Below are 16,061 nucleotides of genomic sequence, written 5' to 3' on the forward strand. Positions count from 1 at the left end.
CTCTCCCCCTTTGTCTGCTGTGCTCACCGATCACTGCTGATTGGTCAGCAAAGCAGGACCCCCCACCCAGCGGCTGCAAAGAATAGCAGCCGCTGGGAAAAAGTTAATTTAACCTCCCCTCTCACCCCGATAGTGTACCTGGTGCCTGAAACCGGTCTCAAATTAAGTCGCAATGTTTCCGATGTTTGAAAAAACAATTTTTTAAATTAATTTTTTAATTAAATAATTTTGGATAAGTTAAAATAGATGTTCCTCACCTAATTCACTCATTAAAAAAACCCGACAATTTTGGAGCAGTTTTTAGAAAAAAAAATGGTCAGTTAAGTGGTTAATGACACACTGCATTTTATTGTTTTGTAAGATGTAAGAAGGTCCCCCGTTGTTCCAGAATAGTTTTCTGCTTTGATTCCCCAGAAAGTCTGTGCAGACACGTTTAAACTGTCAGCTTCATTAAACTCTTCTTCAAATCTCTTAACTATTTTGTGATATGAGGGCCTACAAAATTACCATCTTTAATATTGGTATCATTGATCCGGGGAAATTAATTTCTCAAATACGTAAATCCAGTTTGCGGTTTGTCCAGTTTTTCACAAGTCCAAGGTTGATGTGCAAAGGAGGAAAGTACAGTTCATCAAGGTCACAAGTGAACTAACTGTTACAACATTTTTCTTGCCTGGAACAAGTGACGTACATCTTGGCCAAATTCATCTGAACATAGCAGTTTGCTGTCCCACTCACATCAAAAGAAAAACATTACTTATTGTAACCTATCTGCAACCCTAGCAAAAGTGTAGCGATCTTTAGATCCTCCACAGATATCTACAGTATACAGTAGTTTAAAATAAAGTCCCTGGTAGGGGTCTGTCTGTTTATTTGGGCTAATCTCGAGAACTAGTGGACGGATTTTGATGCAGTTTTCACTCTTCTATAGAACATTTGTCGAGGAAGCTTTAGGTGTATGAAACCTTAATGTATGACAAAAGGGAGCTGAGCAGTGATGATTTTAGTGAAGCAAGTCTATGACAAAATGAACGTCCGACCACTTTTTTTTTTTTTTGCTTACGCTGCCTAAACTCTTAAAGAGATATCACTTCATACCTTGTAGAGATTGATACATATTATCCGGTTTCTCCAGAAAAATTTATGTAAGCCCTGTTTACTGATACAACATTTCAGTTTCTTCCTTTTTTTTTTTTTTTTTTTTTTTTGAACCGTTCCCATTTCATTTATGTGAAAAACGATTGTTTAATTTCAAATTAGTCCAATTCCCATTAAGAATCTGCTAAATTAAGCTCAGGGGCAGACACTTAATATGGCTGGAGTTGACCTAAGTGGAGACTGTTTTCTCGATAGTTCCACAGAGCTCATTGACAGCTTTACGTGGCCCAAACTAATGTTTTTGTGTTGACATCTGGAAGAAAAATGACTAGTGTCTACAAGGCAATCTTATGAGACCTCGGTTAAAAAAAACTACCACCGTAAATTCAAAATTGGCTGCGTGCGAATCCGGGGGTGGGTCACTAGTTCCACTTGTATATCAGATTCTGGACCTTTTCTAAAAAAAAGAAAAAAACAAAAAAACAACAACTTGTACCACTCATGTTTGCAGCATGTGTAATAGGTACAGAAGGAAATTACTGAATTAGCATGTTTACAGTACATTTTCTTGGGAGATGTTTTGTTATGCAAATTCTGCTTAATATTAAAAAAAATTATTATTCATTTTTTTTTAATCCTGTGGTTATGAGGAAAATAATCATGTCACCACAAAAGTGCTTATTTGGATTCAGCATTAAAAGTATACTATGAAAACCTTTGGGCCGAAATTGCTGTTGACCAGTGCTATTGGCCTAGCTATAGTATATTAACCCCTGATGAACCTTCAATGAGACAAATGTACTCTTCTCATGAGATTTCTGTTTTGATATTTTGCTATTAATTTGCAATTACGCCCTCATCATTGACAACTATATTCTGTTTTTTTTTTTTTCTATGCAGGCCCACAAAAGCACAATCAATTTTTATGTTGCTGTTTGATAGGATTGGGCATAGGACACCAAAGTTTGTTGGAGAGCAGACTCCAATCGTGTTAGGTGTTAAAGCATAATTACAGCATGGTTTTGTAAACTTGCCCATAAAAGAAGAAATGTTTATAGTATAACCTCAGAATAACAGCCATGACCAAAAGTTTTGAGAACGTATTGGTTTTCACAGACTGCTGCTTCAGTTTTTATTATGGCAATTTGCATATACTCCAGAATGTCATGAGTGATAAGATTAATTGCAATTAATTGCAAAGTCCCTCTTTGCCATGACAATGAACTTAATCCCAAAAACATTTCCACTGCATTTCAGCCCTGCCACAAAAGGACCAGCTGACATCATGTCAGTGATTCTCTCGTTAACACAGGTGAGAGTGTTGATGAGGACAAGACTGGAGATCACTCTGTCATGCTGATTGAGTTACAATAACAGACTGGAAACTTTAAAAGGAGGATGGCGTTTGAACTCATTTGTTCTTCTGTTAACCATGGTTACCTGCAAGGAAACACATGCAGTCATCATTGCTTTGCACAAAAAGGGCTTCACAGTCAAGGATATTGGTAGATTGCACCTAAAGCAACCATTTATCGGATCATCAAGAACTTCAAGGAGAGAGGTTCAATAGTTGTCAAGAAGGCTTCAGGGTGTCCAAGAACGTCCAGCAAGTGCCAGGACCGTCTTCTAAAGTTGATTCAGCTGCGGGATCGGGGCACCACCAGTGCAGAGCTTGCTCAGGAATAGCAGCAGGCAGTGAGAGTGCATCTACATGTACAGTGAGGCGAAGACTTGGAGGATGGCCTGGTGTCAAGAAGGGCATCAAAGAAGCCACTTCTCTCCAGGAAAAACATCAGGGACAGACTGATATTCTGCAAAAGATACAGGGATTGGACTGCTGAGGACTGGAGTAAAAGTTATTTTCTCTGATGAATCCCCTTTCAGATTGTTTGGGGCATCTGAAAAAACACTTGTCTGCAGAAGGAAAGGTGAGCGCTACCATCAGTCCTGTCATGCCAACAGTAAAGCATCCTGAGCCCATTCATGTGTGGGGTTGCTTCTCAGGCAAAATTGTGAGTGAGCCACTCCCATGGCTAAGAACTTGAATAAAGAATGGTACCAAAACATCCTCCAAGAGCAACCTTTCCCAACCATACAAGAACAGTTTGATGACTAACAGTGCCTTTTCCAGCATGATGAAGAAACTTGCCATAAGGAAAAAGTGATAACTAAGTTGGTCGGTGCACAAAACATTGAAATTTTGGGTCCATGGCCAGAATACTCCACAGACCGTAAACTAATACTTTTCATTCTCAAAACTTTTGGCCATGGCTGTATTCCTTCCCATAATATGTGTTATGGCATAATCTCAGAGGATTCCACAGGCATAAAAGGGGGAGTGATAAAATACTGTAATGACTTCCACATGGCTGTCTGTGACTATTGCACACTATATTGTTATTTACAAAAGGCATAATCTCACATTAATATTAATCTGCTAATATTCTGTTCATTTATAGAATTTTGTAAACAAATTGAATTTTCTTTGAATGTAAGGAATTCAATATAAATTGTACCTACCTTGAGCCACTATGGTTGTTAATAGAGCCAGAAGTATGTTGGCATATTTTAGTATATGACAAAGTTCTTATACATAGTGCATAGTGAATAGTTCAATTCATGATTTGTAATTTTCTATACGTTAACAATTGTGCAAATTTTATTTTTGTGAATGATGAAAAATTTCAACATTTGTTTTCCTTCAAGGTCCTATTCGATAGTTCCACAGAGCAAGAATGTCCAAAAAATGTAAGCGTATAATCATAAGTTTAAATTTAATGCATTATTGCAGTATAATTTGTTTTTGAATTTTGAAAAGAATCATAGTGATTGGTAAAAATAACTCATGTAAGGGCCTATGTATTAAATAATTTTTGCAGCATATCCCCTTCGAAAGCACCCGTTTTTGGGAGTACCTGCAAATATTAAATATTACCCGTATGTTTGGTGGAGGGACCACAGCAGATATCTCCGAAATCTGCTGCTGTCCCACCATTTCCGACAGCAGCAGCTCCCATAGTGGGCTGCAAAGCTGTCAGATATACCGAGCTCCGAAATGCAAAGCATTCCGGTGTTTGGCACTGGCAGCTAATGCCATGTTCAGAGGGCATTAGTCGCTGTAGGCTATGGACTACATTCCTCAAATGAGGGTTCCTCTGGACTACAAACATCGCAGATCCAGTTGGAGTTCCTGACCCTCCTTGTGTTTTTTTTTTTTTTTAATACATTCAGGCGGTAAATAAATTATTTTTGCTGAATATAGATAATTAAAAAGTTTTAGACTTGATAATTGTAATTTCTTGAGAAATTTTCACCCACCGTATTAGATAATTGTATTGAAGAAAGTATAATTATATTGTGTTCTCATGTTCATGAAGTAATGTTTTGAACATGTTCAAATGAGAGAATGTTTTTTTCTTTTCGTTCAGTGACCAACGTGTTGGCAAAATATTTTCTAAGTCATCAGGTTTCACCGACTATGTCAGAAAATCTCTTAAAAAATTTGGGCAAGATGATTCAAAGGTTAGTACTGGATAATTTCAATCTTACTATTCATCATTACATTAACCATGTTTTGAAAATATCTAATATCTATATAATTTTAATTTTTTTAATAAAATTTGATGCTTACAAAAGAACACTAATTTGCAACAAAATGACATGAAGTTTGCGCTGCAAAAAAAGCCTGTTAGCTTTTTCATGTAAATTTTTAAATGCGGAGCTTGTTATGCAGATACAATGTAGAGATGGTCAGTCCAGTTTCTGAACAAGCATATTGTTACTACTTTGTGCATTATGCGTGTATAAAAAAGTTGTTATACCCCTTAGATCACATGTACATTAGCTTGGTTATTGGACTTCTGATTATGGGACTGATTCAGAGATGTACTCTATTGCCACCGCAGCTGGCAAAACAATTTTATTTTCAACAGAATAGTTTGATATTTCACATTTTGGGCAAAATGTAATAGGGTCCGAGATTTGAAAATGTGCGGGAAGGTCCGAGTTTGTCCCGCACACCCGATTACATTTGCCCCCTTGACTCTACTTCATTAATTGTCTTCTCTCACTTAAGTTAGTTAAGCAGAATAGGTTACAGATGTGTCCTCATTCACCTAGCGCCATATGGTGCAAAACACTTTGTGCGACTTAGACGCTCTGCCATGGGTAGCGGTTCCCATACTTTCAGACTTTTTGCCTGAATTTTGAGTCTCATTCCATCATAACCACACACAGTCACTTATTGTGTATTAAGCACACTACAGTACATAAGTACTTTTAGTACAGTCATTGATGTAAAGTTGCAAATTAAGCATTAAGATATGTTATCACAACTCACGGATGGGTAATAGATGTTGGCCCATACTGGGGATTAGCGAAGACACATAACAGAGGCTCGGAGTCTAGCGTGTCTGTGGTATTCACCAGTGACCCCCACAAGGAGGTATTGACTTAGCTGCACCTGACATGCAGGTCGCAGCCCTCTGCCCAGGTTCCCTCGTATAGGAGCTGGCATGCTTGGGAGAGCTTCTGAAAGTACGCAAAAAGTGTAGTCTACAATCCGGGTCAGAACAAACTGGACAGTAAAGTACCAGGGAGAAGACCGAATCAGGTCACAGGGAAGCCGAAGTCAAATCAGGAATCACCAAATGCAGTACCAGGGGATCAGACTGTACAGGTCACAAGGAATAGCCGAGGTCAGTAGCACAAGGTCAAGGTACGCTGGAGCAATGTATGAGTCTATATTCTGGCACTGGATTGCTCCCAGGAACTTTTTTATATAGGTTAAAGTTCAATTCCAGCGCCAATCAGACTGTCCCTTTATCCCGCACCTGTCCCTTTAAATCTTAAACAGAGCAACGTGCGCTCCCCTACAGGAGCTGCAGCCACCTGTATGCAGAAGCTGCCGGAGGGGTTGGAAGAGAGCAGCTGACAGCGGGTGCTGGAGACTTCCCGCCCGCTATCTTTCGCCGGCCGGGCCCCTGGTCCGATAATTGACCATCGGGTTCAGCTGCGCTGTGACATTTGTGGCTCGAAGCATGGCACAGGTTGCGCATATTGGACCTCTATCTTTTGCCTTTTTTTACCCAGATTAACAACTGAGTGGCACACAGAAGCTACATTGAAATGCAGTGTCATTATTCAGGGTGCCCCTGTATTGTGCTTTTGTTGCATTAGTGATGCGAATAACATAACATGCATATTTTGTGAAAGACTCTGGCAGGACACTTGGTGCCGCTAAGTTGCAAAGTCCATGAAGCGTCTAACAGGGCTATTTGGTTTAATTTGAGGATAGATGTATGGGATGTGGCTATTAAATAACGAGACTTATGCTATAATTTGTTTAATTATATTAAGTACATTTTAACTCCGTTCCCCTTCTATGCACTCCTCTTCTGCACCCACACACCACTGCATTCTTATTTTCCATTGGTCAAAGCCGTGCTGTAGCTCATTATCTGTTAGATGTCTCAACTGCTCAGTAAAGCGGCCCACACACGGTGCGATTTTCAGTTGGTAAGATGTGTAGTACTATTGCCCTTGAAATTCTCTCTACGATGAGAACAAATGGTGTACAATTGGACATACGATCATACGCGGCATTTCAGATTTCAAATCGTAAACAATGCATCGTTTATTGCTTATCACCTCACGATAAATCTTCTGGAATTTGAATAGGGGAGGGCTTAGCTAGGGGGTATAAAACGGAGTATCCATTTTAGATCTGTGCACACTCTGCTCAGTGACTAGTGAGGCTTGGTTTTATACCCTGCTGAACGCTGTACTTTGCTAGTGTGTATTGCTTTGTTTGAAGGCTTGCCTTTTACAAAGTGTGTGTATTCTTCTTTCTGATGGATTCCTATCGCCATAGGCTTCTGCTAGCTTATGGCTATCTGAGGTTGAAAGGTGTAGGCCCTGAGGAGAGGAGGAGGATGTGGTCCTGCTGGACCAAGGAATGGCTGACGAGGAGGGAGAGCAGCTCCCATATGCCACTGCTGATGGAGATTATGGAGAACAAACCGGACGATTATCGCAACTTCCTGCGATGGATGACGCCACATACCAGGAGTTGCTGTGTCTGGTGACCCCCGAAATCCAGAGGCAGGACACCAGCACGAGGATGGCCATTCCTGCTGAGGAGAGGTTGGTGGCTACTCTGAGGTACCTGGCTACAGGGAGGTCAAATGAAGACTTGAAGTTCGGGACCCTCATTTCCACCCAGTTGTTGGGGTGCATCATTCTGGAGACCTGTGAGGCCATTATGAAAGTCCTGAAGTTCCAGTACTTCAAGGTGAAAAAAAATACAACAATGTATTTTTGTGTAAAGTGATTTTTTTTTTTTTTTTTATTTGGAACACATATGTAACAACCAACATGGCTGTATTTAACAGTGTGTAACCATTACTGTTTATTAGGGGTACAACAAAACCAACATGGTCTTTATATTAGCCAAACTAGTATATATCATGCTTTAAAAACTGTCTGATGCAGTGCCTAGGAAATATTCCTTCATGTAATTTTTTCCCTTTACAGGAACACGCATATAAATGTCACATAAAATAACACGGGAATCAACCAGTTTTTGGATGCCCAATAGATAGCCAGGTATAGGGTGTGTCAGATGACAGGTTGAAGAGTGCAAGAAGTGCATGGCGCAATTGTAGATTGAGGCCCCCGGCAAACCACAATCTGCCCTTGCGCAATGCGTTTGATCACCCTCTCCAAACCTTATTGTCCGCACCTTATACCTTGCAGCAGGTATTGGGCAACAAAAAACTGCCTGAATGTTTAATTTAAGAATAATTTTCAAAATGGGGTGCCTCCCAAATCTCAGACAACATGGCATGATAAAGCACCTCTGAAGAGGAGGATGTTGAGGGGTAGGATGCCTCTGGCATATACTGTAGGTGGGAGGGGGGGGGGTGGGTTGGGATGGTGTTTGGCCATTCTTCCAGTGTCCTGGTAGGTTGGTGGTGGAAATAAAGGCTCTGCCATATACCCACGGCCCGTATTGGTTGCGGAGGTGAGTATCTGCTCCTTTATCACCCTGGAAGATTTTTCAAGTTGATTCCTTTTCCCCTGCTTGATGATGTCAAAGATCAGCTTTTCAGCATGGAGTTGCTGATCCATGTCCATGATGTGGAGAGTGTTGGCCACATGTGAACCAAGACTATCAAATTGATCTGGTGGTTTGGCTAGGGCCTGCTTTACCTGCTGCAATAGGGGATCTGGGGCTGGCAGTGGCAGGTTTACGGTGTGTCGTTCTTCGGATACGACATGGTGGCTCCGCCACTTCTGGCACACCTGCAGCAGGCTCGGTTAACTGTGGGCTTGCACTTGGATCAAACTCCGAAGTAGCAGACTATATAGGTTGAGAGATATGAAAATGTTAGTTTATTGTCTTTAAATTAATTAGTTTTTTTTCTTTGTTTTTTTTCAGTTTCCAACATCGATGGAGGACTGGAAGACCGTTGGCAAGGAATTTGAAAGTCGATGGAATTTCCCAAATTGCTAAGGAGCCATTGACGGGAAACATATATGCATTACCCTGCCTCCCCACAGCGGCTCCTTTTATTTAAATTATAAGGGCTTTCACAGTATTGTGCTGATGGCGGTGGTAAATGCCAACTACCAATTTATTTTCGTTGATGTGGGAAAAAATTGCCCTGCTTCCGATGGTGGTTCCTTCAAGCGAACAAAATTTTGTGACCGACTCACCACCAACCATCTAAAATTGCCGACAATAGCGGATTTGAAGCACAGCCTGGACTATGTGTTTGTGGCAGATGAGGCATTTTGCACATCATGAGCATTTAATGAAGCCATATGGACAAAGGGGGCTGACCATACAAAAACGCATTTTCAACTATCGCCTCTCCTGGGCCATGGGCATAGTTGAAAATGGCTATAAACCTTCGTGTGGACTAAATTGATTCTGTGGTCATGGCCTGTTGTGTCCTACACAATTTTTTGCTGGCCAAAAAATCCAACCAACTTGAACCAATGGCTATGAACTTGGACGAACAGGAACAACCACACGAGGTTGCGCAAATGTCCTCTGTCGCAACACCCACAGTGAGGGAGACATTACCAACTGCACGGGCAAAACGGGTCAGGAAGGAAATACCTGGCCTACTTTAATGGAGTGGGTGCAGTACCATGGCAGGAGGACAGCATACGATAAAAGACCATATTAAATAAACTTACAAGTTCCAGAGAGGACAGTGGTTCACTCCCTAGGTTCTCAGAACACTCCTCCTCGGGGACCGTGTGCACTAAAGACTTCTGGATTCACGCTGGGGTTTCACTTCATAACTTACTAGAATAGATATCTGCCCCAGCTCCAGATGCCCGGGAGTCAGTTTCCTTCTGCCTCTCCCTCGCGTAAGCTGTCCACAAGTTCTTGATCCTCTGTTTGACCCATTTGGGGTTGCCTCATCATGATACCTGAGGCTGAAGCATTTCGTAAATAGCAGCAGCCTTTTTATGCTTGTTGCTATAATCCTTGGACTTATTTTCCATAGGCACTCATGGGCCCTGTACAACTCCAGGATGCCCATGATGAACTGCAGTTCTCTAATGCTAGTCGTTTCTGGTGAAATAAAAAACATAAACTGCGTAAACATTTAGCGTTTGACATTCAAAACTGTATAAAAATCTGCTTTAACAGTTTGTTTGAAAATGTTTATAAGGGTTTAAGTTTTACAGTTTATAAAGTTGAATAGTTGTAAAAATAATAAAAAAAATACAAAAAAAACATAATGCTCTTTAATATCTAAACAAGGGTGTGCCAGGGTACAATAAAACATTGGTGACACAGTGGTATAAACAAGGGTGTACAGGGTACAATTAAACATTGGTGGCACAGTGGTAAAAACAAGGCTTTGCCAGGGTACAATTAAACATTGGTGGCACAGTGGTATAAACAAGGGTGTGCCAGGGTACAATAAAACATTGGTGCCACAGTGGTATAAATAATAGTGTGCCAGGGGAATAAACATTGGTGCCACAGTGGTATAAATAAGTGTGCCAGGGGAATAAACATTGGTGGCACAGTGGTATAAACAAGGGTGTGCCAGGGTACAATAAAACATTGGTGGCACAGTGGTTACAGGGTAGGCTGTATAGTACATGTACTCACTTGCCAAGTCGCACGCCGCTGCTAGCTGTTCTCCGTTCTATCATCTCTCAATCTCAAAATGGAGAAGGGCAGTGGCCAGAGATTTTGCAAAAAACTACTACGATGTGTGTCACATTGTACACAACAGGTCGTAATCTTACGGTTTTCCCATAAGATGTACGATGCAGATCTACGACGGCGGGGATGCACATCGTAATCGTAAGTGTCCAAAAACTACACACGATGTGCATGATTGATCGTTACAATCGATCTAAATCGTCCACATCGTGTAAAAAATTGCACCGTGTATGGGGCCACTTAACTGATGCAAAACGGCTTCTCTTGAATTGACTTTAGGGATAAGAAAAGTCAAACTGTGCTTCTCTTTGGTGCGTATGGAGGGTGTTCTAGCACTGCAGTTTATTTCTCGGCCAAAAACTGCTTCACTGAGAGAGCTGTGTGGGCTGGTGCGTTGTCCTAATGGAGGATGAAACCATTTTTCCACAAGTCTGGCCTCTTTCTTCTGATTCTTTTCCGCAAAGTTGCTAGAACATTTTTGTAGTAATGTTGAGTCAATGTTGTGCCTTATCCAGTCATCCAAAATAACACTCTTGATATCAAAGAAAACAATTAACATGGCTTTGAATTTGGATTTGCTTTGCCGTGCTCTCTTCATTCTTGGTGATGGTGTTTTCCAGTGTATGGACTGGCGTTTTTTCTCAGGACAGTACTGGAAGATCCTTTTTTCATCACTGGTAATAACATGATTGAAAAAAAGGGGATTCTTTTTAAATTTGTTCCAAAATGTCTGTACAAATTTGCTTTTGTTTTTGTTTCTGCTCGGTAGCGAGAAGTCTTGGAATCATCTAAGCACAAACTTTTGTCATGTTAAGATCTTGATGCCAAACTTGCCTAACCGTTTCTTTTTCTGTTGACTTTGTTTGCTATTTCTGCTGTCATTTGGATGCTGAGACGATAGTCAATTCGATCACGACCGTCACTAAATATTTTGTGCCACTCCAAACATACATGCGTTTGATGTACAATCTGCCCCGTAAGCCTCTGTTAGCATATGGAAAAATAAGATTACCATTTTGTTCAATGTAACTAAAAATTTTAAGTTAACATGTTGCTCTACTTTTGAACTAAGTATTTTTATGATGCAAATTCTGCGAATGCGTTGTGACTGCAAACTATCTGTGAAACTTGCAAAACCGTGTTGGGATAGTCCAAGGTCAGTGTCCCCCCACTCCCTTTTAACTCACGCCGTATGGTTTGTTTGGTTTACAAGTAGTGTATTGTTATTTAAAAGCCACACTTCGTATGTGAACACATCTGTACTTAAAAATATACCTTAACTTATGCATGGTGCATAGTTTCTAGTCTGAATTAGATGTCTTAACAACACTTTATCTTACTTCCTTCTACATTTTATTACAATTGTTATTATTAGATGTCTCACAGCACACTTTGCCTGTATTATATGACGTCCCATATGTACCTGTACTAACTATTCTTTTTTATAAACATATATATTCCCAAACAATTCATAAAAATCTAATTGTGTTGCACTCTATGGGTCCTTTCTGAGTCTCATGCAATGCTGATATTCGCCCATATGATTGATGTTGATTGTAACTAAAAAGTTGCATAGCGCATGCGTCCCATGGTATGTACGCACAGAATTTCAGTTACGATTGAGATGTTTTGGATGTTCCTGAGCGATTTTGATGCACGTAGATGTACCGAATTCTAACAATGTTGCATAACTGGTTGCGAAATCAGATAGCTGGCGCAAGTTTTGATGGTGCGTCTAATGGCTGCGTCTAAAAATATCTGTCCACTCACTTTCTTCCCCATCCCCCCACCCCGCCCAAATGTTCTTACCTGACTCTAAATCCCCAACGTTCCAATAGTTAGCACCCAGATTGTATACTATTGATGTACAGCAAATACAAATTTTTACACACTTAATTTTTTTAAAATGTTTTATAGGAACATTTTGCTCTAAAATTGTTGTTTCTAACTATAAAATATTATCAAATTTTAAAGCTTTATTATCACTCAACACCACAATTTATACCGCGTAAGCAACTTTATGCTTTGCATCTTTGTTCTCCTAAGATAACAATTGGTTCTGCTTTTCTCTGATTTTTCCTCAATTATATCCCTTAGGAGAAAACTACTTTACAGACGCTGAAAGCCATCATGCTTTTAATATAGCATTTACTATTTTTAGTGCATTTTTGTGGTTATTGTTGTGATTTGTTAAAAAATTATAAAAGCTGATTTGCATACTAAATCTGAAGTGTGCCTTTAGCTACTCCAATGAGGTATTTATACCCCAGCCTACATAAAGTTACTGTTCTGAGCTAAAGAGATACCCCTGGGCCTGTCGCACACTATGTCAAGTGCAGTTGAGCATTTGTTTTTTTTTACTGCGCATTAATTTAAGTCACACTGCATTAGCATGATTGTGTTTGTACACAGTCACAGTAGCGAGTTTAGACGCCCACAAACAGAAGAGTATTGATAACACTGGGAAACAGTCAAACTGTTAACAGGGATTTAAGAGTCGATTTCGATTAATTTTGTGCTCCTGATCATGAATATACCATGCTTATTTTTCAATTGGCTCTAGTTTTTGAGATATGCATATGTCTTCAATATTTATGAAAAATTAAATTAATGTTAAAAAGTTATATTTTTTTTTCTGATTACATTCGATTAGTAAAATGTTATAAAAAAGGCACAGGATAATTACATACATAAGTGTTAGGAAGCTATGAGAACCGTTTTTTATAGGATTTTCTTTTGTATTTTTGTTGCGGGCAGTCCCTCTGCAGACTCCAACAGTAATCAGCCATCATGTGACGATCCCACCTTCCTTGATATCTTTCTTCCATTACCTGTATATCCTGGTGGATCCCTTCACACTGTTCGCTTACATCTCCTACATTGGACAGGAAGTGATCTAAATGGCTGTACAAAAAATTTACTTTAATACTCATGTTGGCACCTACTTTCTTGAAACATTTTAGCATGTTGTGGACTAATTCATGATAGTTGTCTGCCTTGTGGTTGCCTAAAGAATTTTGAATGACAGACATATAACTCAGCCATGCTTCAGATTCGGTTTCAGTCATAGATGTGGTAAAATTTGGTTCCTTCACCAGTTTCCATATCTGTGGGACATCAAAAATTCCTGCCTTTAATTTTTCATTACTAAAAGATGGAAATGTTTGACAAATATACGTGAAACAATCACCTGAATTGTCCAATACTTTTACAAATTGTTTCATTAAACCCAGTTTGATATGGAGAGTCGGCAGTATAATTTTTTTTTCCTGTCAATTAAGGGCTCATGATTGATGGCTTCTTCTACAGTTATAACTTCTCTTGGATGCCATACGGTTTGCTGCCAGTGCTTTTGTTTTGCACGACTATCCCATAAGCATATGTGTCAAGGATACTTAGTATATCCAAGAAATATAAAAACCAGCGCTAAAACAGAATTACTAGTGGACAGTTAGGTCGTAAGAGAGACAAATTTAATAGTTACCTTAAGAAAAAAAGTACATATAAATGGGCATACACAGAATCGAGAATAAAAATGAAAATAAATATAAAAGCCACTTATTAGTATGAAAAAATCATATCTGATTAATCCTTGGTGGAACCTCCTTCCAAATAACGCACAGTCATATAGGCTGAAAAGAGTCAATTTAGGACTGAGATATCCCTTTTGGCAAAAAGATTACTGGGAATAGAGGAGGGTTTTGCCACAGTCCCTGCCTGGGCACATGCAGTGTCCTATGCAGATATAAGTGGGGCTGTAATCCTCCTCCGGAATTGCAACGAATCTCCAAAGTCAGCAGGTTTTTAGAAGTCCAGGTGGGTGGTCGCCACTGACAAAAAAGTGCCTCCAAGTGCAATGTATAGCTCAACGCGTTTCACTGGTTAAGATCCATCCAGCATCCTCGGGCATATCCCAGAATGATCCAAACAGATTATATATATATATATATATATATATATATATTGTGATAGGATCACTGGTAAAGTGGTCTGTGGCAGGGACATTTATCCCAGATTCCTGTCCTATGTGTTTAAAATCCCCAGGAGAAAGTCTGCAGTGTAGCAGGCTTGAGTCTCGGCTTTTTGAAAAGCCGGTTTGGGACCTGGGGGTTGTGGGTGAGAGGAGAGGGAGGGCTCCACCCACGGCCACTCCAGGTTTTGGTTCTCTTAGCCTGGTAACAGGCTTGTTAGGGTTTCCACCTGAGAGTGGCCAATATAAGCCTAGTGTGTTGAGGGCTGATTGTCTCACCTGGGAGAGCAGACAGGGAGTTTGCTCAGAGACACTTGAAAACCTAACTGTAAGTGTTGTGCTGTGCTTTTTGTTGCTGGTGAGGGCATTAGGCCCTGCCAGGTTCTGGTAGTGAGGGAACTACCTGTGAAGTTAGTGCCCCGACAGGGCTAGGATTTACGTTTAAGTTTTCTTTGTGTTATTTCTGACATTGCACAATAAAGACTGGCGCCGACCAGCTTGTACTTGCATCCAGTTTGGCGTACTGTTTCCCAGCTGCTGTGTGTGAAAGGAAGGAGTCCTCTACCCAGGAGAGGGACCCCCTAACCTAACTGTGTCACAATATTTATATATATATATATATATATATATATATATATATATATAGTTTGCAATTAAAAATGTGTGGCACATATGTGGCTCAATTAATTAATTCAATCAATACAATGAATATATACTTAAAAACGACCAACTGTCCATTGGAGTAATAAAATCTAGATGTTTAATCGATAATCCTACATGTCTCATATTAAATAAACCCAAAATCATAGGTATATTACCTTATTCCCCATTCATAGTCAAACGTCTTTATTAACATCCCTTATCATGGTATGTATCCTGTGGAATAAAAACAAGTTTTAGTTTACAGTCATGTAAAATCAGTGCATTTTTAAGGACAGTGTACTGAATAAAATAGTGCACTGTAGAGTGCATTTGCGCGTTTTTGTACATTATAGTATTTTACATACCTTTTGTGTAGGGCCAAAAGTCCATCCCAGTTCTGTACGCATCCGTTTGATGCTGGAACAGGAGATGTCCAGGTCACATTCTGTTTTTAGAATTTGTTTTATTTGTAAAGCTGTACACTCATCATCCTCACAAGTTAATTGGTGCACAATCTTTTTGACGCTCCAACGGTAGAACACATACAGACCATATAGAAATTATTGGACAGTTAGTGTTGAAATTGGAACACAATACAGTAGCAATCTATGTACTGTAGCAACATACAGTATAATAAAAGGTTGCTGTAAAGTACTTACCATGTGCATTTAGAAGGAAATCTATATCTGGTCCGCGTTCTCTCAAATGTATTATAGCGCACAGTCTGTAAACTAACAAGAACAACACTCTTTCAGCCAGGCCTGGATCTTTCGTGTTATTTTGTGTTCTTTTTCATATTTGCAATTATCTTGCTGATGGTTTTGCTGATTTTTGTCTGCATGTTTGAGGAAAAAAACTGTGGAGAGAACAAGAGAAATACAGTACTGTTACTGAGTATAGAGACTTAGTATAGTATACACTTTAATGTTCAGTATCTTAACAAAAATATTATACTGTATAACATACTGTACAGTATTTCAGAACACACGGGGTATTACTGTACATTCTTACATCAGCCGTAACATACTGTATGAAATAATGGTTATGGCCAAGCCCCTCCTCATAGCAATTGAAATGTTCAGGCCGCACAATTTGTTTGTTTTTTTGTTTAACAAATATACAGTACTGTACAGTATGTTGAGAAGTACAATG

General features: G+C 39.7%; 1 protein-coding gene across 1 annotated transcript in view; it reads left to right on the forward strand.

The window, feature by feature from the left end:
- METTL25 (methyltransferase like 25) overlaps nucleotides 1-16,061 on the forward strand; it is a 326,584-nt gene that overhangs the window by 273,536 nt on the left and 36,987 nt on the right. The window contains exons 10-11 of the mRNA XM_088454388.1: nucleotides 3,805-3,846; nucleotides 4,527-4,620. Coding sequence (XP_088310514.1) covers nucleotides 3,805-3,846; nucleotides 4,527-4,620 — 136 coding nt within the window. The remainder of the gene's footprint in view (nucleotides 1-3,804; nucleotides 3,847-4,526; nucleotides 4,621-16,061) is intronic.

This window comes from Taudactylus pleione, unplaced genomic scaffold (genome assembly GCF_031769625.1).
Source record: "Taudactylus pleione unplaced genomic scaffold, aTauple2 ptg000040l, whole genome shotgun sequence".
Classification (NCBI taxonomy): domain Eukaryota; kingdom Metazoa; phylum Chordata; class Amphibia; order Anura; family Myobatrachidae; genus Taudactylus; species Taudactylus pleione.